General features: G+C 41.9%; 1 protein-coding gene across 2 annotated transcripts; it reads right to left on the reverse strand.

The window, feature by feature from the left end:
• On the reverse strand, positions 1-24,435 carry LOC142664539 (homeobox protein SIX4-like). 2 transcript variants are annotated; one of them, XM_075843699.1, is made up of 3 exons: positions 23,545-24,435; positions 18,237-18,889; positions 1-2,958 (listed from the first exon to the last, which is right to left on the reverse strand). In XM_075843699.1, the coding sequence occupies exons 1-3, from the start codon at positions 24,246-24,248 to the stop codon at positions 2,159-2,161; spliced, it is 2,157 nt and encodes a 718-aa protein (XP_075699814.1). In that variant the 5' UTR covers positions 24,249-24,435; the 3' UTR covers positions 1-2,158. The 2 variants fall into 2 exon arrangements, with proteins under 2 accessions (XP_075699814.1, XP_075699815.1); XM_075843700.1 differs by lacking the exon at positions 1-2,958 and adding an exon at positions 10,862-11,586.
• Positions 24,436-26,378: the final 1,943 nt, after the last annotated feature.

The following is a 26,378-nucleotide window of genomic DNA, read 5'->3' on the forward strand; positions in this document are numbered from 1 at the left end:
TATAAATATAAAAGTTTATTCAGTATAGTGTTTAGAAAAATAAGTTCACATCATTTTAGAATACAATAAAACTTGGGAAGAATAAATCCCTATTACAGTACAATGAAAACAAAAAAATATATTTATATATACGATACCTCTTTGGTTGGGTAACTGCACAGAAATGGTTTTTGACTTGAGGTTGGTACCATTAGCAAGAAATGCATCAAATAAAAACTAAACATTTCAGATGTGTTCTGTTCTTAAATCATCATAAGGCACAAAAGAAACAAATATAAATAAAAAAATAACATGCACAAGGAAAAAGTTTGAAAATTAGAACAGAAGGCTGAATATGAGACATGCATATAAGTTAAATAATAGATAAAAAATACAACTAAATTCCACCAATTCCCACTTTATAAACTAGACCATTTTTTTGTGCTTGCTTAGTTGTATTTTTCTAATGTTTACAAGCCCTCCTCGAAAAAAAAAATTGTAAAACATGCAAAAAGAGGTTAAGTCAAGTAAACAGAAGGCTAACAAAAACTTGTGAAGTTCAAAAGAATTTTTTCTTTACCAAAAAATAAAATAAAAAAAGTATTTAGTTTTCACTAGTGTTGGAAACAAAGACCCTAAGAATAAATAGCATTTTGCACATCGTTATATATATTTGTTAATGCAGGTTCCATGCAATAGTGAAAAATGCCTAAATAGGTTTTTAGTTAAAATTAATAGTGCAAAACAATTCATACAAATGTGTTTCAAATTCTAGGGACGAAATTTCAACAGATTTCGGGACAAAAATGGATAAAGAATTGATTGTCTTTCCCTTTTAAATCAGGGCTACATTACCATGTGTTTTTATTAAAAAAAAAATGAGAACTAAGTCACTAGATAAGTTTAGTTAAATCTGGCCGCACAGCTTTTTCAGACTGGCCGTTTTCATGTCGTTCATGGTCTGTGAAGGTTGACGTTCTGGACGACAAAACCATAAAATAAAATGACAAATTGCCGATTGATCTCTACCTTGCTCTGTGACCTGGTCCGAGCTTCTATTGATGGGATGCAGATCTATCGTTTGGTAAGAACGACTTTGTAAAACTGCACCGACAACGACCCAAAAAATCCAACATGGCAGATCAACCTTCGATTGTCAGATGCGACACTCGTTCATATCACGAAAAAAACAGGCGACCGTCAGCAGAAAATGGTCTAAGTCTCTAGTGTATTTCAGCTTTAGCCTCAGGATAAGGGGATTGTGAACAGAAAAATTGTAGTGTACAATAACGTAATAAGACAAACATACATATATATTTGACTGATCTACTGTTTGTTTTTTTTAATAATGTGCTTTGCTACAATTAAATGGCCCATAGGCCAGAAGGCACCAGGAAAGTTATTAAAATTGCTATATTTAGACAAAAAAAATTTAAACAAAATAAGACAATGGGGAGGACAATAGGGATCACTTTTCCAAAACTTGCAGCAGGCATTTTTTTGGGAAAAATAGTGAAACATTTGCATAATTTAAGCTTTTTTTTAAGCTTGTAAAATAAATCTGGAAGTACATAATAGATCTCTACCGTGACTACATAGGATGCTCTAGAATACATTTGAACATTTTTTTCAAACTATATTCCACTCATTTTAATTTTACAACCGAGCTGGTAAATGTTAGTAATAGCAATTGTGATTCAGTGGAAAAGAACTACAAAAAGTCAACGTCTACAAGTAACATTCCAAATCGGTCTATTTATGTTCATTATAATGTCCAGTAGAATATATTTTTTGGGGTAAATCGGAAAAAAACACAAAACATTACAAACCACAAAACTGGATTCCATTATTTTTCTAGTTTGTGATCGAAATTTTTCCAGCATATTCCCAAAATATATAATAATACAAAAAAAGTACCAATAATGCGTTTTTTTTTCTCTTTTTTTTTCTACCTTAAACCCAAAATTTCATACAATATAACAAAAAGTATTTCAGATGGTGTTCCCTTTACTTACCTACCTTTCATTAAAAGGTTAAATGTGGTACGGGGACAACAAAAAAGTAAATTTAAAAAAAAGCAGTGCGATTTACTAAAAAGTTCTAGTTCAAACAAATATGAATGAAACCAAATAAGGTCACCGGGAGAATCCCCTGTTGGACATGATTTTTGTACCGTCTTTTATATGTCTTGCATGTCTTCCATTTGAACATTTTGAAGCTTGGCTAACTCTTTCTTACCCGTTTCAAGTTCTTCGCACCCCGAATTGAGCATACCACTAATGACATACTTGGATTTTGCATCCAACAACATAACACTCCCACTGATTGTGGTATTCTGCTCAAGGGGCAGGTAATTCTCCTTAGATTCAGGTAAACGGTGCAGAACCAGGTTGTGTTGACTGTTGAAATCCTGATGGACCTGTGTGGCAGGAAGCCTGGCATTAATACCACTCGCACTAATGGTTTCTAGAAGGTCTGACTGTGCAGAGGTCACAGACAATAGGTCCTGGGCAGCGATGTAGTGACAGTTCTGCAGATGTGCAAAGTTTGCATTACTTGTGGCTGTGACACTGGTTGTGGTGGCGGCGGCATGTGTGGAAATCGGCTGGTTGAGGGAGATCGAATGGTTCCCTGTAACAGAGGCGAGATTTCCAGAAGCAGTTATTAAAGTAGGAGCGAGTGAAAAATTCTGAGCATGTGTTCCATTCACTAAGGAAGCTGCAACGGACTGCAAGGTCTCTTCAGAAGACATGCTAATGTTTACTTGTGCTGTGCTTTGATTGACGGGCATTAACGGAGAAAAGACAAGACTTCGTTCCAGGCCATCTTGTTTTATTGAATGTGGAACGGTGTATACAACTGTGCTGGGCGGCAGGGAGCTAAGGAATACTTTTCCTTGATCACCGCTTGAGATGGTGTCACTTGTAAATGTCCCTCCATCAGAAGTACCAGGAACGACTGAGAGGTTTCCAAGGTTTCCTACGAAGAGAAATAGTTACTAGATCAAATTACTCTCCAAAAATATGTTCAAATTTCCATATAAAATTAAAGTGGACCTTTAATCCCTGATCGTACAGGATTTGTAGCTCAGGAGTATTAAAGGCTATGTAAACCTTTGAAAGACCTTTTTATTATAAAATAATAAAAAATCAGTGTGATTGGCGCAACTTTGTAATTTGTTTTTATTAAAAATTGTCTTTACTTTTTGAGATACGAATCAGCTGTATAGTTCGCGAAATCCTGTTCTCGTCAGGTCCGCGGGACTGAGGGGTTCAGTGAAAGCAGGTCCTGCATGTCTCGGACAAACAGGATCCACCTGTAATCTATCACATCTAAATTTATGACTTGGATGTGATAGATTACAGGCGGATCCTGCGTGATACACGCGAGACCCACTGACACTCAGGTCCGTGGGACTGATGGATTCAGGTCTTAGCGAATGATACAGCTGCTCAGTATGAAGAATACGGAACAGCTGTATCTGAAAAAAGTAAAAATAATTTTTAATAAAAACTAATTATAAAGTTGCACCAATCACACGGATTGACCTTTTTATTAAAAAAAAAAAAACCCTTTCAAAAGATTTACATAGCCTTTAAGGCACAGATTGTCTGGCGCCTTACACTCCATCCCCCAAGTAGGCCACACCACCAGGTACGGCTGTAAAAGGTTTGTTTGCTCCTAAAGAACATAGCGGTGCTCTCTCAACATCTAACGCCCTTTACAGCCTTCCCCTTGTCCGTCTCGGGTGTCCTCCTCTCACCCCACAGCACCATAAGAGATATATATATATATAATATAAACGTACAGCATTTCCATTCTAATACGCTTTGTTCTGTGTATTCATATATAAGTTGTCCCTTAAACCGGCATCCTTCCCCCACAGCAACCTCTAGGCACAAGCTTCCCGTGCCTATGGGTAAAATACAGTCGTAATACCTGCCTTAAAGGGGTTGTCCAGGATTAGAAAAGCCTTGCTTTCTTCCATAAGCAGCGCCACACGCCTGTCCATAGGTTGTCTGGTATTGCAGCTTAGCTGAACTGAAGCGAATGATGCTGAGCTCCAATACCACACACAACCTGTGGACAGGTGTGGTGCTGTTTTTGGAACCCTCAACATCCCTTTTAAAATATATGCATATGAATGTATGCAAAGGAACATCACCAGGCAGTTATAATTAAATTTAGTAAATACTAAATTGAATACTCCGTTTTTTTTTGCTTTACTTTTCACATTGTTCGCTTTCACTTTGGTCCTTGGAAACGGCAAAGCGTACACGGTAAATATTTAATGGAGTTGTTCAAGTTACCTCAGAATAAAGAACATTGTAGTTTTGCTGGTCTGCTATTAACATGAACCTTGTGTACGCATACATTATGCAATAAACTATAACTTTGTCTGTGACAAGCAGCTGTCGAAAAGTACAGAGAACCGCAATGAACTACGAAGCCAGAATAACGCGGCGCGGCGGATGATGTTCACTAGTGTGAAGCAAATCTGCTAACTTATCGATAACCATGTGTTTTCAGAACAGAGAAATAATTTTTTTTTTTTACAAGATTAATGAACAGATTTCAATGAAAGCGCTAATTACTGCATTTCTACTGGCAACCAGGTCTATAAGAAGCATAGCAACGGCATTCAATTTTATAAACGCAAGTAAAATGTGGGTCACATAAGCACGTAGATACCTTTTGGCTAGCTCAAGTGTTTTCCAACCCAGGCGATCTGCATTAGATGGATGTCAGACCAACGAGACTGCGCTTTCCCCTGATCCCGCATAAACACGTACACTCGGCTCACTGAGCGAGCATGTTTATTTCGATGGGGTGCGTGATAAGCTGCTCCCAAACATCTCTGCCAGCAGTATAAGGCCCCATGCACACGAATGTGCTTTTGCGGCCGCAATTCCCCCGAAAATCAACGGGAGAATTGCGGCCCCATTCATTTCTATGGGCCCATGCACACGACCGTGGTTTTCCAGGCTCATAGGAAATAATGGACGCGACCAAGTGCACAGCCCACGATTTGCGGGCAGGTGACACACCGCGGCCGGCCGACCCGAAAATCACGGCACATTGCTACGGTCGTGTGCATGAGGCCTAAGGGGGATTTATCAAAACTGGTGCAAAAGGAAAAGTGGAGTAGTTGCCCATAGAAACCAATAAAAATGCTACATGAGCTTGATCATGACTGGTTGTTATGGGCAACTACTCCACTTTTCCTTTGCACCAGTTTTGATCAATCTCCCGGGGAACAAAGCATTGGGCATGTTGAAATCCAGCATGACAATTCTTCTTTATCCCAACGGTAGACATTGGGAAACTGTCGGGCTACCTATATATATATACAAACCATTGTCCAATACCATAGAAATCAGCAGGTTTAGCCAACCTTAAGGGGGTTTGCCCGCAAACATGATCATCGTTAAATGTATAGGGAATGTAATTTACATCTTTGCTAAATTGTAAATAGATATTAAAAAAAAGTGTTTGAGTTTCAAAAAAACTTTTTTCTGTTAGGAGTCCTATAGGGTCTTTCTGTTGCCCTTGGATCAAACATGACACCTATCTTTGAACATGAATGTATAAATGCCGACCACAGATTCTGTCATTGGTCCGTTTCTCCATCGATGTGCCGTTTCCCTGCCCAGCTGCAGCCCATCAGATATACTGCGCATGCGCAATAGACAAGATTAGAAGATCGTGGGAACTCAGAAAACTCAGATTCTGCCCGTCTTCCTGGCCAATCACAATTGTAAATGCGAACGACTAATAAAGACTAAAAGAGAGCAACAACTGTAACAGGAATTGTAACTCAAAATGATGTACAGTTGGATGTCAACCCGAGGACAGGATGTACACTTCAATAAGACGAGAGCAGGCAGAGCCCAGGAGCGTGCTCTGCACACAAAAGAATCATGGTAAATGTAGTCTGCAGAGCATTGTTGCGGTCATGTGACCGCTCGCTCTATGCCCGCCCACAGAACAGGTATTTGCAGGGAGAAGGAGCGAAAGCACAGGGGACCAGTCAAAGGCAGAAATAGCTAGAAATGCAAAATAAATGGCTACAAGTTATATTTACCACCATGAAAACTCATTGGCATTATTAGGTTTTTGAAAAAAGGGTTCGTAGGCAAACCCCTCTAACGCGTATGGTCAGCTATATATACAAAGAACTGCAAACTAAAATGCCACTTTCCATTTCTTAAAATGCAATTTATTAACTAAATTCCAGGCCCAGAGTAGCCATTTGTTTAAACTACAATTTGTCTTCTGTGGCAACGTGGAGTGCAGATTTTACTTACAGTGAATATATTTAAGTGGCATATCTGCCTCTACTATGATCAGAAGACCGGCGCACAGTCCTTGCACGCGTGCATAGACATACACCTTGGCTAAGTTCACACATTCAGGATTGGATAAGAATTTAGGCGCAGATTTTGTAACTCATTCACATGCAGCAGAAAAAGTCTGTGCAGATTATTGTCCATGCAGATGAAAATGAACATCGTGAGTATACGAATTACGCACCACGAAAAAGCAGTAAGTTAGCCCTATTGAATGTCAATGATGCTAATTCTCATGCAAGCACATCCACAGCAGAAATCCCAGTGTCAGCCTCATTTTATATTGAGTAGACCTCATGATTTGCCATAGCTAAATTCTGAATGTGTGAACACAGTCTAAGGCTGGGTTCACACGACCATGTTACGTCCGTAATGTACGGAACGTATTGCGGCCGGAAGACCCGGACCGAACACAGTGCAGGGAGCCGGGCTCCTAGCATCATAGTGATGTACGACGCTAGGAGTCCCTGCCTCTGCGTGGAACTACTGTCCCGTACTGTAATCATGATTACAGCGAGGCAGGGACTCCTAGCATCGTACATCACTATGATGCTAGGAGCCCAGCTAACTGCACTGTGTTCGGTCCGTGTCTGCTGGCCGAAATACGTTCCGTACATTACGGACGTAACATGGTCGTGTGAACCCAGCCTAAGGCCTCATGCGCACGTCAGTATTCTGGTCAGTATTTTACTTCAGTATTTGGAAGCCAAAACCAGTAGTAGAACATAAACAGAGAAAACCTATAATGGAAATATTTGCACCTCCTCCGTGTTTTGGACCCACTCCTGGTTTTGGCTTCCAAATACAGAGGCAAAATACTGACATGTGCATGAGGCCTAACACAACACAAAATTCTTTAACCGTTCATACGGTGAAGGAAAATTCCTTCTGTGAAGTACGAAGTAATCTTACTCGGACTCAAAAGCACCTTGCATTTAAAGAGGGTCTGTCACCACATTATAAGTGCCCTATCTCTTACATAATGTGATCGGACCTGTAATGTAGATTACAGAAGTGTTTTTTATTTAGAAAAACAATCATTTTTGAGTTAGGACCTATTTTAGCTTTATGCTAATGAGTTTCTTAATAGACAACTGGGCGTGTTTTACTTTTTGACCAAGTGGGCGTTGTATAGAGGAGCGTATGACGCTGACCAATCAGTGACCAATCAGCGTCATACACTTCTCCCCATTCATTTACACAGCACATAGCGATATAGCTATATCGCTATGTGCAGCCACATACACAAACACTAACGTTACTGCAGTGTCCTGACAGTGAATATACATTACCTCCAGCCAGGACATGATGTGTATTCAGAATCCTGACACTTCGCTGACGTTTCTCTGAGATTTACAGCAAGGCAAGCGTAATCTCACGAGATATCGCTGTAAACTGTCATTTAAAACGAGATTACACTTGATATGCTGTAAATCTCACAGAAATGTTAGCGAAGTGTCAGGATTCTGAATAGACATCATGTCCTGGCTGGAGGTAATGTATATTCACTGTCAGGACACTGTTTTTGTGTAAGATGTCTGCACATAGCGATATACCTATATAGCTATGTGCTGTGTAAATGAATGGAGAGAATGATAGTTTTTCTAAATAAAAAACACTGCTGTAATCTACATTACAGCGCCGATCACATTATGTACAAGATAGGGCACTTATAATGTGGTGACAGAGCCTCTTTAATGCTGGGCATAAATATGAGATTATTAAAAAAAAACACCTGAAAAAACAACAACATTGTGAGTGAATATATATTCACCCCGTTAGCTATGAAACCCCTACATAAGGTCCGGTCAAACAAATTAACTTTCAATCAAAGTGTCCGTATATCAGGTGTTCTGAAAGGCCCCTGAGTCTTCAGCACCATTCAGCATGAAGACCAAGGAACTTTCCAAACAAGTCAGAGACAAAGTTGTGTAGAAGTGTAGATCAGGGTTGGGTTATAAAAAAAACAAAAAACTTTGAACATCCAACGGAGTAGGGTTGCACGATGCATCGAAACTTCAATACTGTTTCGATACCGTGCACCCTCAAACGGTTCAACACTGTTAATTCATGTATTTCGATACTGAGCTGTGCGGCCGCACAGCTAAGTATAGTAACACATGAAGGTTGTTAGAGCGGGGCTGCGGCTGTGTAATACTGTCATTGCCCCGCTCCCGAGTCCTGACAAGTGCGCGCGCAGTCAGCATGATGTGATCAAATCCGGCACTGAAGACAGAACATGGCGGGCACACTGCAAAACACCCCCATGTTCTGTCTTTAGCGCCTGTGCCGCCGCTCACTAGTGCAGCGCTGGCCGAATCACCTTATGCTGATTGCGCGCGCACGCGCACACACACTTATTGTCAGGAGTGGGGCAGTATTACACAGCCGCAGCCTCGCACTAACGGTGGAGATCAGAGGTCGGCGCCGGTATTCAAGAGGGAAATGAGAAAGGGGGATGCCCCATGGATCGCGTCACAGGTAATCCCTGTGACACGATCGTGGGACATACCATATATGGGTAGACAGCTCAGGGACCATATTTCCTGTTAGGGCATACTTAGGTATGTCCTAACAACTGCCTGTGTACTATCAGTATATAGATATATGCCAGTACGTTAAAGTTGAAAAATAAATAAAGTAATGTTAAATAAAATAAAAAATTCAAATTTTTTTTTTTTACAATAAACATTAAAATTAGTCTCAATATATAAAATATACACATATTCGGTATCATCGCGACTGTAGTAAGACATTTATAGCATCATTTAGGATGTTTACGCAGTTAGAAAATAAAAACTGCTTTCGGCAGACTCCCCAAACACACGGAAAATGGTTCTTTGGTTAGATGCGCCATTCCCACAGTGAAGCATGGTGTTTGGGAGGGTTTGAAAAAAAATAAAAATGGTCAGGATTGAAGGAAAGATGGTTGGCTGTAAATTCAGGGCAATTCTGAAGGAAAACCTATTTCAGTCTACCAGAAATTTGAGACTGGGATAGAGTTTCACCTTCCAGCAAGACAATGACCCCTGAGGAAGCCACGTTGTGGTGATACGCGTGGGGCGCTTTATACCTCCATAACCCCTCTGTTTGGACACTTCACTACACTTTCAGGACTCATTTATTCACATGGTCTGATGCAATATTCTTTTTATCTGTGTCCATATCTTTGTCATCATTACATGAGGGTTATTTGAGGGAGGTTCTTTTCTGGGGGAGTTAGTATTGGGCTGCTTATCAGGGCAGTATCTCCCAGTTGAACCAGTTATTGCAGCCATCTGCTTTTTTTAAATGTTTTTATCGTGTTTATGATTTTTTTTTTTGTTAATAAATTTATAACGCTTTATTATATATTCTTTGTGTCTATAGACTTTTTGACATATAGATACATACCCATGCGTGTTCTTTGTCTTCATCCAAGACAATGATCCTTAACGTCCTGTTAAAGCTACACTAGAGTGGTGTAAGGAGAGACATTTAAAGGTCTCGGAACGTCCTAGTCAAAGCCCGGACCTCAATCCAATGCAGAATCTGTGGCATGACTTCAAGACGCTGTACACCAAGGCAACCCATCTAACTTAAAGAAACTGGAGCGGTTTTGTCTGGAAGAATGGGCCAAAATCCCAGTGTCTAGATGTGCTACACTACTAAAAGACATACCCCAAGAGACTTGCAGCAAAAGGTGGATCCACAACGTATTGAATTTCAGGGGGTGAATTCTTATGCACATTAAGTTCTGTTTTTTGCCTTAATTATTGTGTCAGAGCAAAAAGTGGTAAGCGTGTTGTGTAGATTAAATGGCACAAACCCCCAGAAAATATATCTTAAACCCTTCCCGACATTTGCCGTATGGATACGTCATGGAAAATCAGTGCTTCCCGCATTTTGCAGTATCCATACAACAAATGGTGGACACCAGCTCAGAAGCGGAGTCGGTGCCATCATTGCCAGATATCAGCAGTGTATTACAGCTGACATCTGACTGTAATGGCGGGGACAGAAAGTAGCTTTGATCCCCACCATTAACCCCTTAAATGCAGCAGTCAAAAGCGATCGCTGCATTTAAGCTGTTTGATGTTGAAATCAGCGGCAAAGGACTGCTGGCCGGCACGAGTGGAGTGGCAGCTGTCGGAGACAGTTGACCTCCCGATTCACACTGTCGCCAACAGTGTGCACCGGGAATGACAGTAACTATACGTCCGCTAAGTAACTTCCCGCGACAACGTATAGTTACACAGTGGTGTGGCTAGGGGTTAATCCTGGACAACCTTTTTAAGTCCATGGTAACTTCAGTAATCAATGATGTGATTTGTATCTGCCTATAATTTCTTGTGCCATTCCATACTAGAATCCCACTTCTCTTAAATTGTAATCTCCGCTGAGGTATGGGTGCAATATGAATGAATACATTGTTCACCTCTGCAGTTCAACCCTAGCAGCAGACTGCAGCCACGATATTACAACACCACCACACTCAACATTATTTATTAGGTAAAAATAAAAAAAATCCCACAGAAAATACAAAGTCACAGATTACAAACAGTGCAATAGACAATAATAATAATAATAACAACAGCACAACTATTTTACATTTGATCAGTTTTATCTGTATTGGAATTCATAGATTTCTCAAGAAGGCCCAACATCTTTCCAAGTATCAGACCAATGTTGGCCATCTCAGTGCGTAGACCACGCAAGTCTGTAGCCATCATACTCTGGAGCTCACAAAGATCTCTTAATCTTTGATCTACATGTGAACCTGATCTCTCAGGCTGATCCCGTGTTTCCTGGTGAGATTTCTCAGGTAGTTTTTTGATCACTTGAAGAGGCTGAAAATTCAAACAAGGTGTAGACTTCGAAACGAACGATGAACGTTGCCTGAACTTTTTCTTTAATATTCTTTTCGGCCTTTGAAGTAACACAGGATCACCGCTATCCGACGAGGAATCTCTCTCCGGCAGGTAAAGATCTTCTGCAGATGAACAATTCAAAGGTGGCTCCAAACTGGATGCTATGCCATCTGCCTCACCCAAATAGGTGCAAGATAAGAGAGGACTTTTTGGGTAATTTTTCACCGATTCTTTGGTTTTAAAATTGGAATGTTTCTGGGAACCTTCACCAACTTTGTGAAACGGTTTCATTTGGACATTGGTTTCCAAATCAAATTGGGTCTGAGAAGATACTTCCGGGTGGATGGTCTTGTGGTCTCTAGGAGTAGAGTAGAGCCGCCTACGATTCTTATAACTCTCTGGGTCTCCTGTGGGAAGACAAGATTGTATATAACAGTAAGCACTGAGGTTGTGTGTTTTTTAAAAGGGAAAAATCACGTTAAATACTTACACATTCTGTGGCAAAAGGTCCTGTAGACTGAGCTACTGCAAAGGAGCCGAAGAGGAGATCTGGCTGACCTCTTCTAGGTCTGACCTTTAAAACAAATGTTGTTGTTTTTTTTAAACAAGATATGAGAAATTTGCCAATAACTATGGCAAAAATCTTATTTTTTAGTTAATTATAAGTAAAATTTAATTTTTTGCAATATTTTATTTCATTTAACAGCAATGTAAAAAATCCTCTTACCTGGACTCGGAGATCATCTATCTTCCTCATATTGGCCAACTTAACGGGCACCTAGAGCTTGTTTACAGGCTGGTGATTCTCCCCAGTGCTGCCATGTTCTTGATTATATTCACTTAATATTCAGACACCTTCTCGTCTCTCTTGCAGTAGCCCAGGCTTCACATAACAAGCAGTGAACGCAATACAGGAATCAAAGCCAAAAGCAATTTAAAGTGCCACAAACAATACATCTGTTCCACCAGTAAAAGTGACAGGTGATAAAGTATAGTAACGTCTGAACAAAAAAACAGCTTGGCCGTCGTCTATGATGCTTTAAAAAAAACAACAACTTTTTTTTTTTTTAACTAAAAGGAGGTATGCAGTAGTCACATTATCAAAATCCCTTCCACGCATTGTGAGTAAAGTCATACTTGTAAGTAAACTTGTTTCCTGAGACAACATAAGATGTGTATATTTCAATACACAAAGCCATATTGCTACCGTTTCCTCAAGCGGACAGGCGGTGGAAACTAGCCTGTTTAAGTACCTCCCTCTATGGTATCGGGCAGAATAAACAGCACATGTCAAGCGATGATCTCTCTTAGGCCAGATTCAGACGACCGTAGTATACGTCCGTTAAAACAACGGCCATAACACCGACGCATGTATTTCAATGGGGCAGTTCACACTGCCGTTGTTTCAACGGACCCGTTTGAAGAGTCCATTGGAAAATAGAACATGTCCTATTTTCTTCCGTTTTCACGGATCCCTAGATAGACTCAAGTCTATAGGGATCCATGAAAATAGGACCCCAACAGGACTCACATGATCACCAACTTAGCAGGAAGGGGTCCTTCTGGCTCCCTGACAGCATGTTCCCACGCAGTGAGCAAAAACTTCTGAAAATATGGAGCTATTTTCAGGCAACAACAGCTCCTGATTTTCAGACGTTTTTTTTTTTCACAACTCGCGTTTTTCGCTGCGTTTTTTACAACCATTTTTGGAGTTGTTTTTCAATGGCGTCAATGAAAAAAACCTCCAAACACGTCCCAAGAAGTGTCCTGCACTTCTTTTGACGAGCCGTCATTTTACGCGCCGTATTTTGACAGCGATGCGTAAAATAAAGGCTCGTGGAAAAAGAATATCGTAATTCCCATTGAAAGCAATGGGCAGATGTTTGTAGGCGTATTAGGGGCGTTTTTTTCAGGCGTAATTCGAAGCGTAAAACGCCTGAATTACGTCCGAGACCACTGCATGTGAACATACCCTTAGGCTGCATTTACACGCACAGCATTTTTCTTTTTCACGTTTTTTTGTGCAGCCAGATGTTACATTAAAGTCTATAGTTAAATATAAAAAGTGTTACATACACCGATTTTGGTTTATGGCATTTTTTTCAAAATGCAGGATGCTCATGTGTGTGGCGGTTTTTCCTATAGACTTCTCTATAAAGAGGATCTATCATTTTTTTGGGCATGTCTGTTTTATTAAGTACTTATATTCCACATGCAATAATTCCTGAACATCATTTTCTTAAGAACTCTGCGATGTGCCATTCCTCTATTAGTCCTCCTAGAAATGTATTAATAACTTGACAACTGGGGGTGTGTCACTACAAAATCTGACAATGTCCAATCAGTGCTAACAGAGAGACTGCACCGAGCTGTCAATTCGTTTATACATTTCTAGGAAGAATAAACAGAAGAATGACGCAACACAGCGTTCTAAGAAAACATCTTCCGGAATTGTTATATCATGGTGAATACAAGTATTTACTAAAAAAAATAAAAATCATGTCAGGGGAGGTGACAGGTCCTCTTTAATAACGCTGGCATTGTCACGTGCGTGTTTTTGTGCAATTTAAAACACCAGAAAAGATCTGTGTGTGAAGTAAGCCTTAAAGGAGCCCCGTCAGGACAAGTCTGAGCCGTGACCTGCTTGAAACCGTGTTTCCTGCTATGGAGGACTTGGTGCGATCATATATGACCTCTTGTAGCTTTCTTGATGATAACAGCGGATAGCCTGGGGGGACGTGTGACAAGAGAAGAGGTTGTCCTAATGGACAAGAAAATGTAGCATGCAATGGAAGTCCTATTTTATCTGCATGCATCATTTTCTTGTACAGCATAATTCAACCCCCATCAATGCTGGATTATAGGAATTTTACTTTATTTCCTTGATTTTCAGAAATTTTTACATGTCGTTTTTCAACTAGACATAAAATCATACTGTATTGCACTGGAGTTTATAGAAGCCATACACTGACAAACATTTATACTCCTTCTTGATGATCATGTTCCAAAATACAGGACTGTTGGATGGGCAACTACTTTGTAAAATAAAGCAAAAATAAAATAAAGAAATGATATCTATATATTATAATACATCACACACACACACACTAATAGAAATGACAATAGAAATTCCCTAAAATATTCTTATTAGAATCCACAAGGGGATACATGTTGAGAATAAGATCCGAGGGCTGCAAGACATTCAAAATCCATGCATCCAGTATTCTGGTTATAAAGAAGCATACACAGGCGGTCTTAAAACAGTCTGGGTCAATTGAAAAAACTAATGTGAAGTCAAGGGGCTTTTGGGTTGAATACTTCTTCTTGTGAAGGGAGCAATGCTTTATACTGCAGCTCTATGTTCTCAGATTCACCGCTGTATTTAAAGAGAACCTTTCACCTCCCCATATATGTGCAGCTGAGTGCAGCATGTAATGGGGAGGGCTGAACAAACCCTGGGGCACTTTACATTTTTTTTCTACCTCGCTCCGTTATTTAGATATCGGTGCCGTTATATTTGGCGCCCGATATTTAAATAACCCCCTGAACAGTCAACGGGGTGTGTACTGGCAAGGGGGCATGTTACTATGGCTGTGACACTGTCCAATCAGATATGGACAGTGTTACAGCAAGAGCGAGGAATGAGAGTGTGTGCGCGTGCACACACGCTCTCACTCTTCAGCTTTCAAGATTAGTCTTCTGCCGAACTGGCAAGGGGGCGTGTTACTGCTACCTTACACTGTCCGTAGCAGAGATACGCCCCCTTGCCAGTTCGGCAGACAATACAAGACTGATCTCTCGCAAGAGCTGAGAGTGCGCTCTCCTCTCCACGGCTCTTGCACTGTCCGTAGCAGTGACATGCCCCCTTGCCAGTTCGGCAGAAGCCTAATCTTGAAAGCTGAAGAGTGAGAGCGTGCGCGCGAGGTGGAGGAGGGACTGTCCCAATACACATTAGATCGTAGGAGGATCCTATTAAAATTGCTGGGTTCGGAAGACTAAGCTAATGTGTATGGTCAGCTTTTAAAAATCTCTATGCAAATAATTTAGCCTTCCATTTTTCAAGGATTGTGCCATGGTACCGATGCGGTACTGAAATTTGCTCCATTAGAGCACTCGGACCTCCTTTTCCGGTCGTAAGTGGTGAACGCCAATGTTTTATTGACTTCACTATATAGAAAAATCACTCATATGATGGGAACTTTGATGTATGTCTCTTTCCCAACAAGTATGGCAGATGCAAAGAAACAAAATATATGGGTATACTCATCAAAGAGCAACCTTCACATGTGTGACCAGCTGAAATTTGTAATAAAATATATATATTATACACACACACTTGATGGTGGTGAGGATCGGTAGTGCGGGAACAGTGCAGAATCTATCTGTAATCCTGGTTTACAAACTGTACGTAAGAATGTGACATCACGTCGACATGAACAACACACCACCGTGGCTAGCCTTAATTAGCTGCTGCGAATATGTGACGTCACCTCCTTACGTACCGTGTAGAGGCGGTGCATACTTTTACATCCCAGGAGACCCCTTTATTAGGTAGGACATTTCTATTTGGGAGTCCCATCAAACTACACAAAGGTCATAAGGGCAACACTTGTGCCCTACCGTCACCATTCTAATACATTGTACGCCATCTCGGTTAACCTTTTTATTAAAGCTTTATGCTGGAGAAAACCTAGAAACTGCATTTTCTGACATGTTAGGCCCAGTTCACAGAGGTTTTTTTTGGTGCGTTTTTTTGCCGTGGAAACCGCAAAAGAATGGCCGAAAACATCTCCCATTCAATGGGAGGCGGAGGCATTATTTTTTCCCGCGAGCGGAAAAAATGCTCATGGGGGGAAAAAAATAAAATCAGCATGCCCTTTCTTCAGGTGTTTGTCTCTGACCTCCCATTGACATAAATGGGAGGTAGAGTGTGTTTTTCACAGCGTTTTTTTGCCCCCGGCACTCAATGGCCGTGGCCGAAAAACGCAACAAAGAGTGCAGGCAGGTCAAAATGTGCCTCAAATTCCTGCAGGAATTTGGAGCTAGATTTTTCTGTGAACAGGTCCTTATAAAGCCATTTCAATAGAGAAAAATCGAAACAAAAGTTCAGACACAATTACATCGCACCATCGTTATGATCCAGTTTAATATGTGTATGTTGTACCATAGATACAGCAATTATTGTTAATCTATGTCAGATTAACAATAATCGCTGTGTCTATGGCACAAAATTATATATATATATCTCTCTTGAATACTGTATCCCCTAGTGTACATTATAAGATTAGAAGTCACAGAGGTGTAAAATGACCATATAAAAAAAGCTGATGCTGCGGGAAGAGTTAATCTATGCCGTCACACAACTGAAGGGTGATTCTTAGTATTCATTATAATTTAGGGGGAGGGGTACATTTTTCATTATAATATAAAAACTTCAGCTGCTTCAGAACCTTCTTCGTGAAAAGTAGGGGGGAAGATTCCTTTCCACTATTCATTGATATAAAACACCCTCATTCTTTTCAAAAAGCAAAGGTCTCTGTGTAGTGCATTATGATGGCTGCAGCAGCTGTGGCACAATACTATATAATACATACTGCAGCTGCTGAAGTACCTCTTCTTAAAAGAAAGTAGGAAGTATATAAGACACTAATGCCCCATGGTTTGTGCATTTCTGGTTTAACCAAAAGACAGTTATATGCATTTAGAAGTCCCACTAATGGGCTGTTAAATCTGGACCATTGGAAATATCAAACCAATAACTATACTGAGCGCACTACTTCATATGTAGCAGTGCTAATAATAGATGTGAGCAGAACAGCTGCAACATAAAAGTATAGACCTAGCCTTACCATTGTTTCAATGACTTCATACACATGGAATGGGCATAGTTTGCAAGACTAAATTTTGTTTTAGGAAATTTGCTTTAAAAGTATATACAATATAATATACCAACCATGCAGATTAGAAACAAATTACCGTGAAACTCTGGTGTGGGGCTACTTTATACATTGCAATTGCATCTTCTTAAACGTAATTTAATAGTAATTGTAATATAATATTATTGGCTGCCATTACGGATGGAAGTTTTCCTGATAATAACCCCCTGGGGACTTCAAATTCCCCCGCTGCAGAATACAAGTGCAACTCACCACAGCCAGTATTGTTTTTGCGCGGTTGACAGCACAGTTATGATCCAAGAGATATTCTGACAATGCATCTACACTACTGTAAGGTCATAAAAGATTGTACCACTTTGCCCAACATGTCTCAAGAAATCACCTGGGAGAAACTGGGGCTTCCGCTTTTTTCAGTTATTAAAATGTTTACCGGTATAACGAGGTCCTTCCAACAAGATAGGTTAAGTATTTATTAATGCCCGGCTTGCAGGACTACCTTTAAAGGGCTTTCACACTCACCTATCCTCAGGATAGGCCATCAATACATAAGCAATGGGCGTCCAATCCTGAGATCCCCACCAATCAGCCGAACAAAAGGGTCGCAGTGCTTGCCGGAGAACCATGGCCCCTTTTTTGTAGTGCCTGTAAGTGGCAATGGCGGTGTCTGGTACTGCAGTTCAGCCCCATTCACTTGAACGGGACTGACCTCTAGACACAGCCTCATGGACAATACTGTGGGGAATACTACAGTCAAGTGGCCACAGTACATGGAGATGGCCGACACATCCACGATCTGCAAGGACAACAGGAAACATTGGGGCGGGGCCCTGTTTCGGCACCATATTTCTAAGGTAAGCATATTCGAAATTTTTTTCCTTGACTTCCCTACTATTTCATATATCTGTTTCTCTTTTTTTTTTTTAACAATTTTACATAGTTCCACAGCCATTTTTTAAGGACAGAAAGTCCCTTTAAATGTTGAGTGTTTATTAGGCATCTGCTCAAACACTAAATCGACAGATCCAGATTTACATAACCTCATAGAACAAATACAAATCAGGTTTAGGTGTCAAAATCCAAGAAACATTTCAGAAAACAATGTAACAGGATGCCAAAGACCGCTATATGCGCATACGCTTCGCTCTAAACATAGTATTTACCTTGTGACACTGCAACCGAAGGCAGCTGGAGTGTGGAGAATCCAATACTTCCATTTATTAGTTGGGCGTTTGTCCCTGAATTGGGTATCTGGACAATGCCATATGGGTTTATTTGTATGGGAGTGGTAAATGTAACAACTGTTCCGCCATCTTGAGAAACAGCAGGATGGAGAGTCTCACTCTTGACTTCTGAAGCAGGTATTAACCCTGGGAAAGAAGGTTGTAGATTTGTAGTGTACGTTGAGGAAGAATCTGTCAAACCAGCTTGAAGAACCTTTCCGTCCTCAGAGGAGGACACTAAGATGTCCGAGTTCGGGGCACCATTGCTTACAATGGTTGAGGCCACTTTTGGAGAATTTAATGTCAATGTCTGCGAATTTAAACCATTTAGGAGCACGCCGTTGGGTCCCTGGATAAATGAGCCCCCGTTTAAGAAGACGGGTGAAGTATTGGACGATACCAAACTTCCATTTAACAGCACTCCAGAGGAACCTAGCGAGATCTTATTTCCAATGTGCTGCATATACACTGCATCAGCGTGAGCCGCAAGATTTATATTGGAGACACCATCTGAGTTGGGAAGAGAATGTGGAGACAAGTCATCTTGGCCTTTGCTCGATTCATCTTCAGTGCTGTGGTTTCCATCCGACTCACTAAATATGGAAAATAAAAAGAGAAATTATTAACGAAAGTACAATTTAAATGGAAGTGTCACAACATACTGTATGCTTTACCCTTTATTATTTTTAAGCAAACCTCTTGTCATGAGACTAATGGACACTTCAGCTCCTGTGAAGTGGCAAGAAGCAAACACAGAAGGGCCATTTGGCAAACATATGCCAATCAAGGGGTGGCATTTGTAAACGAACACCAGTTGTTATGCAGCAGAACACATCGTACCAAGGATTATAAAAGCCGGTGTCGTCAGGACACCATACGCACGAAAAGTGAACCCAGTTCTCTCTCCGACAATTACTTCATCCCGAATTGCAGAATAGAAGTCATTTTGGACCATATAATTCTAACCAGCCTACTGAAGTAAGGGCGACCGTATTCTGCCTTAATTATATACTTCCTGATCACACAGGCTTGCAATTCACAAAAGGCCTAGAATAAGCTGAAATGCCCCAAAGGTGTGAATGTATGGCGAAAAGCTTCAGAGCGTGGAGTGGGGGAGGTTTTAGTCTAACCAGGAAGCATTAGTTAAGACAGCCCAAGGAATGTTACCTGTCTACGTTTGCCCATCCATCAAGCTTCCCTGCCCCCACATCTGTATGCTGCAAACCAGGGCTATAGAGATGGTTATCTCGCCTTAGAAATCACATACACCAAACACAAATGACACAAATTGTTCTGCAGCACATGGTCGAAAAGGGTCTCAATTAACTAAATTGTGCAGGGTTGTCTTATCTGAAGGAGAGGCCTAGCGGCGCACTTAAAGCCCATGAATATTTTACAAGCTGAAAAGGTTTAATTTATGACATATACCGCACTTGAAACATGCATGCTACATACTATCACTAAAGAACGACAGACATTCCCATTGATACTGCTGAACATATCGCAGCATGAAGTAAAGCAGCTTTGTTTATCTTGGGTATTTTCTAGGTAATGTTAATTAATATATGATCGATCTTGAGGCCACACGCCCAGCTATATTTTGGCTCTGTATCAGTTCTGAGTGGTAATATGGTTGTAACGTTTTTTCCATGGACGTTCATGTACCTCCATGTGCTGGTGTAGGTTTGTACGGAGGTTGTTTTTGTGAAGTCAATGGAGGCTGAACGTCACCTCCTTTTTTTCCTTTAAAACTATTGATAAGGACGACGGTCCCATAAGTTTGTGCAGTTTGTCCATTCTTAGGTTAAATCCGCAGCGTATTAGAGGAGCAGCAGAGTGGATGAGATTTGAACAAATCTCACCCACACTCTGCATATAGAACCGGACTAAAAAAACGTTCATAAATTGACGTGCAATGTGTTTTTTCTGATCCACAGGATGTCAATTTATGTTGCAGAATCGCTGGTTTTCGGTTGCATGTTTCCCCACTGAATTCAATAGGGAGGTAAAACCCGCAACAAATAGCAGATGTTGTGATTTTTGTGGTGGTTATTCCACCAGAAAAATTATACTTACCCAGCTCTCTCTGCTTCTGCGTCCAGCCCGGCCTCCAGGGATGAGGTTTCATCCTATGCGACTGCTGCAGCGTTTACAAGGGTTGAAACGTTATCCCAGGAGGCCGGCCTGCAGGACGTCAGAGGGACGCATCGCCATGGCTACAGGCAAGTATAGTTTTTTTAAATTTTTTACCTGCGGTTTCCTGCAGTGGACACTCCGGCGGATTAGCCGCGTACCTTTACGCAGTGTATACGCCCTGTGTGAACATACCCATAGGGATATTTTTCGAATCTGAAAAAAGCGGTTACTGGTTCTTGATGCAGCCATGTGCATGAGGTCCAAGGCTATGTTCACACTTGCGTCGCGGTTTCCGTTAACGCAGACGTGAACATAACCTACAGGTGCAAAAAAACTATTCTACCTTTCACACTAGTCAAGTCAATCTTCCGGTCCACGGCAATGAGGGTTTTAACCATTGGGCATTGGTTCCACCCAGCGATGGCCAAAATATTCTACACATTTAGAGGCCGTTTGATCAGTCCAGGGGCCAATTTTATAAATAGTTTGTGAAAGTATATTTGAACCCGACCCCCTTGAGCAGCAAAAGCCTTTAAATCATGGGATTAAATCCATTTTATCACTATGGCAATACACACAACCGCACTGCACGGACAACACATCTTATAGTCCCTCCGGTACTGCTGTAGAACATTTGACCAAATATACCACAATGGACATATGTCAGCAAGATCTGAGAGAACAGCCGTACAGAGGTTGCCCGTACAGTCTGTCTATAGACTTCAATGTACGCATCGGCTCCATAGGACTAGATGGCCCTCCATAAAGTCAAGGTCCGCAATATCTTGTCTGCATTAGCCTAAAATGTAAATGACAAGGTTATAACCTGTGTTCAGGCCAGAACAACCGTGGTAAACGTCCTCGATCAAAGTCCTGAATAATTATATAGAAATATGGAGAACGCCACATTATTCTGCAACTAGTACACGGTGTTAGTATTATACACGCCTTTCAAGAAAAAAAAAACACCTCAGGGCAACTTCTCTCATTAAAGTTCTGCAAATGGGAGGTGTAAAGAGACAGAACAGGGAAGGGCTGTACTTTCTGTTGGAAGAACAGGTCACCTCCACCTGGCAGGCCAAACCAGTCACAAACCTGTAGAGATAAGGGATTTCTGAAGACAACAAACTAAGCCCTGAAAAGACTCGACATCCGAGACAACTCTACGACCCTGTACCTTGCTCTCAAATCTAGGAATAGACACAGGAGAAGTGGCGGACAAACTATTGTTTAACTGGAAGTCTATAGTCCCGATTTACCCATTAACACAACTAGGCGGAACAAGCATGTTATTTTAGTAGAGGCGATAAGCAGCTTGCAGGCACCACTTCTCTCAGGGGGAAACTGGATAGGAAGAAAAAAAAAATAATCATTGTCACATGACCAATCTAATATTCGACAATCTTTCAGCCATAGGTGATAATTGTAGATATATCAGGGGTAATAATGAAGAGAGTATGTTTGTAATGACAGGAAATTGCTAACAGAAGTCACAAACCCTACGGGACCCTACATATCAATAGTGTCATTTGTAATACCAACAGAAACTGGGCATCTGTAGAAAAAAATTTAAGTGATGCATGCTGGATCATTCCCAAACCGAAGTATGCTACATGTCCAATGTAACCACCGGTTTTATAATGCACAATACTAGATATAACCATAGCAATAAACAGAACGGCAAAAATGAAGTCGAAGATTTTAAAAAAATAAAAAAATAAAAAAAAAAAGGGAAAATATAGGACGCTAATTTGTTTACAATTAACCAAAGGTCTGCAATTTTTGGAGCCGGATCTAAACCTTATATTGATCAGATGTGGACTATAATTAACAATATTGGATCGATTATCGTACAACCTGCGGCTTTCCAGCTGTTATGAAACCACAATTTCCAGCTCTAGTACCGCATAACGAGAAACCCGGGGTCCAGTTCCTGCAGCCGTAAAATGGACAGTAAATTGCGTCATAATCCAGCCTTATAATCTACCACGAGCCAATAAAGTCAGTACAAATATTTTAAAAAAATAATAATTTCACATGGTTTTAAAGATCTCAGCTGATCACATCCGATCGATTCAGTACAACATAGGCCTCAATTATCGATATGGGGGCTTTGAATTGGTTGTGTTGGGTGACAACTTTTTTACGTCAAGCCATATGGTGCTCAAATGTTTCACCTTAAAAAGGAAAAAAAAAAAAACTTCTTCCAGGTAACAAAAGGATTCACTGTAGCATGAAGGTGTTAAAAGTGCATCGGTGAAGCCCCCTGGATTTCCTCCTCACTGCAAAAACTACTGAGTGGCAGAAGGGGAACAAGCTCACATCTGTTCTAACACTCTCCTGTGCAGTCATAGGGGCTTGCAGCAATCTCAGCCCCCTCTGGCTGAAAATCAGCGCCCCCCTTACCAGCACAAGTAGCCGCCTTGCAGATGATCTAAACCCAGTCCATAAGGGAAAATGACCAATCCTTTACCGAAACAACCAGACTTCCCCGGAAAAGTATTGGCAGCTGCAAGAATCAGTATGACAGCAAGATCATAAAATGGGCAATGCAAATGAGCAAGGCGATCAAAGGGCATTGGCACAGAAGGAGTCGTCTCCCATCTAGGATTTCAATGAAACCCGAGCCGAATGAGTTTAGAATCAGATTTCAAAACACTGCAGCCTGATCTGCCATGCTCTCAGTTACATCAATTTTTTGTAAATCATTTACTCTGTCAAAATTAAAATTAGACACAGAATACACAACCCAGATACCAACATTTGCGCCAAATAACATGTGATTGTTTAAGAGACCGTCCTATAGATTGGCTATAGACCTAAAGACCAACCAATCGATGAGATATGCTTTATCTTTCCATTCTGAGCAGGTTGGCCATAGACAAAGTGTTCCCCCAATTGGACTAAGATTGCAGAACTTTTTCAACCCACCCACCCCTCTATAAATGACACCCATGCACCAATATTTCATGGTGTCCCCAGTTTGACTGAATAAATGGACTCATTGGGGCTTCTACAGACAGCCTAGGGTGCAGTTGGGGGGAAAAAAAAGTTTGCAGCAGCGCCATATTGCAGCAGGCACAATAGAAAGTCGCTGAAGTTCCGCACTCACCTCTTGGATTGCGCCTCGGACGGATTGCGGTCGCGCTGCCTGCGGTTCTTGAACCAGTTGCTGACCTGGGTGAGGGACAGGCCGGTGATTTTGGCCAGGTTCCTCTTGGCGGCGGGGGACGGGTAGCGGTTGTGTTTGTACAGCTCCTTGAGCGCGTTGCGGGACTTCTCCTTGAAGCAGTAGACGGTCTCCTCTCCGTCCCAGATGGTCCGGGGCAGCGGGAACTTTCTCCTTAACCGGTACTTGTCCACCGCCCCCAGAGGTCTCCCCCGGGCCTTTTCCGCCTCGTTATACCGAGCCTTGTACCAGAGGTCCTGCAGCACGGCGTGGTTGGACGGCTCAAAGTTATGACTCTCCAGCACCGAGAAGAGCTCCTGGTACCTGCCCTGGTGAAATGCTACCAGCGCCCGGGCTTTCAGGATACTCTCGTTGCCACGTAGTAGGTCACTCTGGGGTAGCGACCAAAGGAACCGGGCCAGCCTGTCCAGGTCCCCACCTTGCTGCAGAGCCTCGCACACGCAGGCGACATGCTCCGGGGAGAACGCCAGGGTGTACGGGGCCCCCCCGCCGCTCACAAGTTCGCTCTTGATCCCCTCCTCTGTCCCGGGCTGTTGTGCATGCTCCATAGAGAAAGGAGCCGCGTCCAAGGCATCTTCCTGCTTGATCTCTATTGCATTTGGGATCCCGTTGGAAGGGGAAGACATTTTTTCCCCCTTCTGTTAAAAAAAAAAAAGTCCACCCCTCCAGTCTGATCAGGTTTCCATCGGCCACGCAGCGATCATTACTTCCCCCCCTCCCCTGAAGTGTAAACGGATCGCAGCAATGTGACTACTACACAACTGCAAACTCTGGCAGGAACGTCCTGGCCTGGAGCTGGGAGAACCATTGGGGGAACTGAGGTGGGCGGGGACTTTGGAATGTAAGACCGGCCGTTGCTGTGGCAACCGTCACTCACTGCGCTCGCTCCCCCTTCCTCCTCACCCGCACGGTCAGGCGCAGGCTGCTCATATACACCTATACCTGCTGCTCATATACACCTATACCTGCTGCTCATATACAACCTATACCTGGCCTGAGCCTGATCTCAACGCTTCTCCACAACTCCACAGGCCTGACAGCTGCGTTCATAGATGGGACAATAAACCTGATCTAGAAGCGCAGCTATGTGGGTGCAGAAACAGTATTCACCCCCGAGCCACATAATAAAACATCAGTATTAGAAATGGCACATGGTAGTTGTGGGACCCATTACAGATTTCACGTTAGGGCCCAGGAGATCTAAATTACACCTCTGACCTTACCTCACGTTGGCTTGTCACCTTTCTATTTTAAATGGAACTTGGTATTTTACTATTTCTGCCTTCTCCATGTCAGGCTGTGTTCACATCTGCGTTGGAGGCCCCCCCATGCAGTATTATTTTTACTGGTATAATGACGGAAACCCAAGGGATCACAAAAAGTCAAAAGAGTTTTCTAGGGTGCCGCTGGTGTCATTCATGTGACCGATCCGGCACTTCCATTATTTTAGTTTTTTGGTTCCTATGGCGGAACAGAAACATGGAAATAATGACGCAGGTTTGAACAGAGCCTTACATACACATACAGTTATGGGGGAATATATGGTAGGTATAAAAACAGTTGGAAAAAAAACACACACACACACACACATATATATATATATAAATAAAATTTTAAAAAAATCCTAAAAGATAACAATTTTCTTTTTTCTATGTTGAGCTGAGTTGGAGTGTCTGGAGTGCATGTTCGCCACTTTTACGGAAAGGACAATTAAACCATTATTGGCTTCCACATTACTAGGTCAGCTATGTATGAGAAATAAAGGAGTTATCAGGATCTTTATATTTTTAGTGTTTATGATTGTCAGGATCCTAACATATCCCAGCTAAATGTATGGCATTCGGGCATACTACAGATTTTCCTATTATATACGCCAACAGGACACCACAGATGTTATGTAAATTGAGCCTAGACATAACAGAGAACTACATACAATAGGTGAGCGTCTGGTATTTGTGCCTTTCTCTGATTGATACACTGAATAAAAGGTTTATTATAAAGTTTTAATACCATTTTGGGCTGTTCAAAGGCAAAAAGATGTATCCTTAATTCAGTGGCGGATTAAGTAGACCATCGGCCCTGGGCTGTTACCCAAACTTGGGCTCCCCTTCTCCACTGCCCCCCTATCGCACCATAACTATTGTTAACACTACCTTTTTGTGCAAGCATTAACAATTGGGTGTTATGATTTCCTTTGTCAAAGGGCTGTATCCCTACATACTGACAGTCAGTGGCGTAACTACCGCTGTAGCAGCCATAGCTGCTGCTACGGGGTCCACGGCATGAGGGCCCGTGCTGCCAGCCGGCATGGCCCCCCCATGCCCGGAGGCTCAGCTAGCAGCCACTATGGCTGCTACAGCGGTAGCGACGCCACATTCAATAGTATCTGCGTCCTTAGTATCTCCCTGCTCTGCCATAGGCTACACATACCGCCCAGATTCAACGGGACAGTCCCGGGTTGCCGGGGGTATGTCGTGCTGTGAACAGATATAGTTGAACCCAGTTCTGAAGCAGGGAACCATCAGCTCCCTGCTTCAGAATTAGGTCACCAAGGACTCCCCCGACACATCGCTACTTTAAGCACTGTGCTCGGGGCAGCCCTTGACGTCACTGTCCATATATGGACAGTGATGTCAGTGGCTACTCCTTGAGCGGAATCCCCATTGCCGATCTGTCCGGGGATTCCGCTCCTAGAGGAAACCTCTGAGGTCTCTGTCCGTGTATGGACAGTGACATCAGGGCTTCCCTCCAGGATC

Source organism: Rhinoderma darwinii, chromosome 12 (genome assembly GCF_050947455.1).
Source record: "Rhinoderma darwinii isolate aRhiDar2 chromosome 12, aRhiDar2.hap1, whole genome shotgun sequence".
NCBI lineage: Eukaryota > Metazoa > Chordata > Amphibia > Anura > Rhinodermatidae > Rhinoderma > Rhinoderma darwinii.

Bases quoted from the DNA above. Each gene is read 5' to 3' on its own strand.
- LOC142664539 (XM_075843699.1), bottom strand. From the start codon at position 24,248: ATGTCTTCCCCTTCCAACGGGATCCCAAATGCAATAGAGATCAAGCAG. The intron at 18,890-23,544 runs GTGAGTGCGGAA...TTCCATATTTAG, and splicing joins TCCGAGGCGCAATCCAAGAG to TGAGTCGGATGGAAACCACA. The intron at 2,959-18,236 runs GTAAATACTATG...TTCTCTTCGTAG, and splicing joins TTCGGTTGCAGTGTCACAAG to GAAACCTTGGAAACCTCTCA.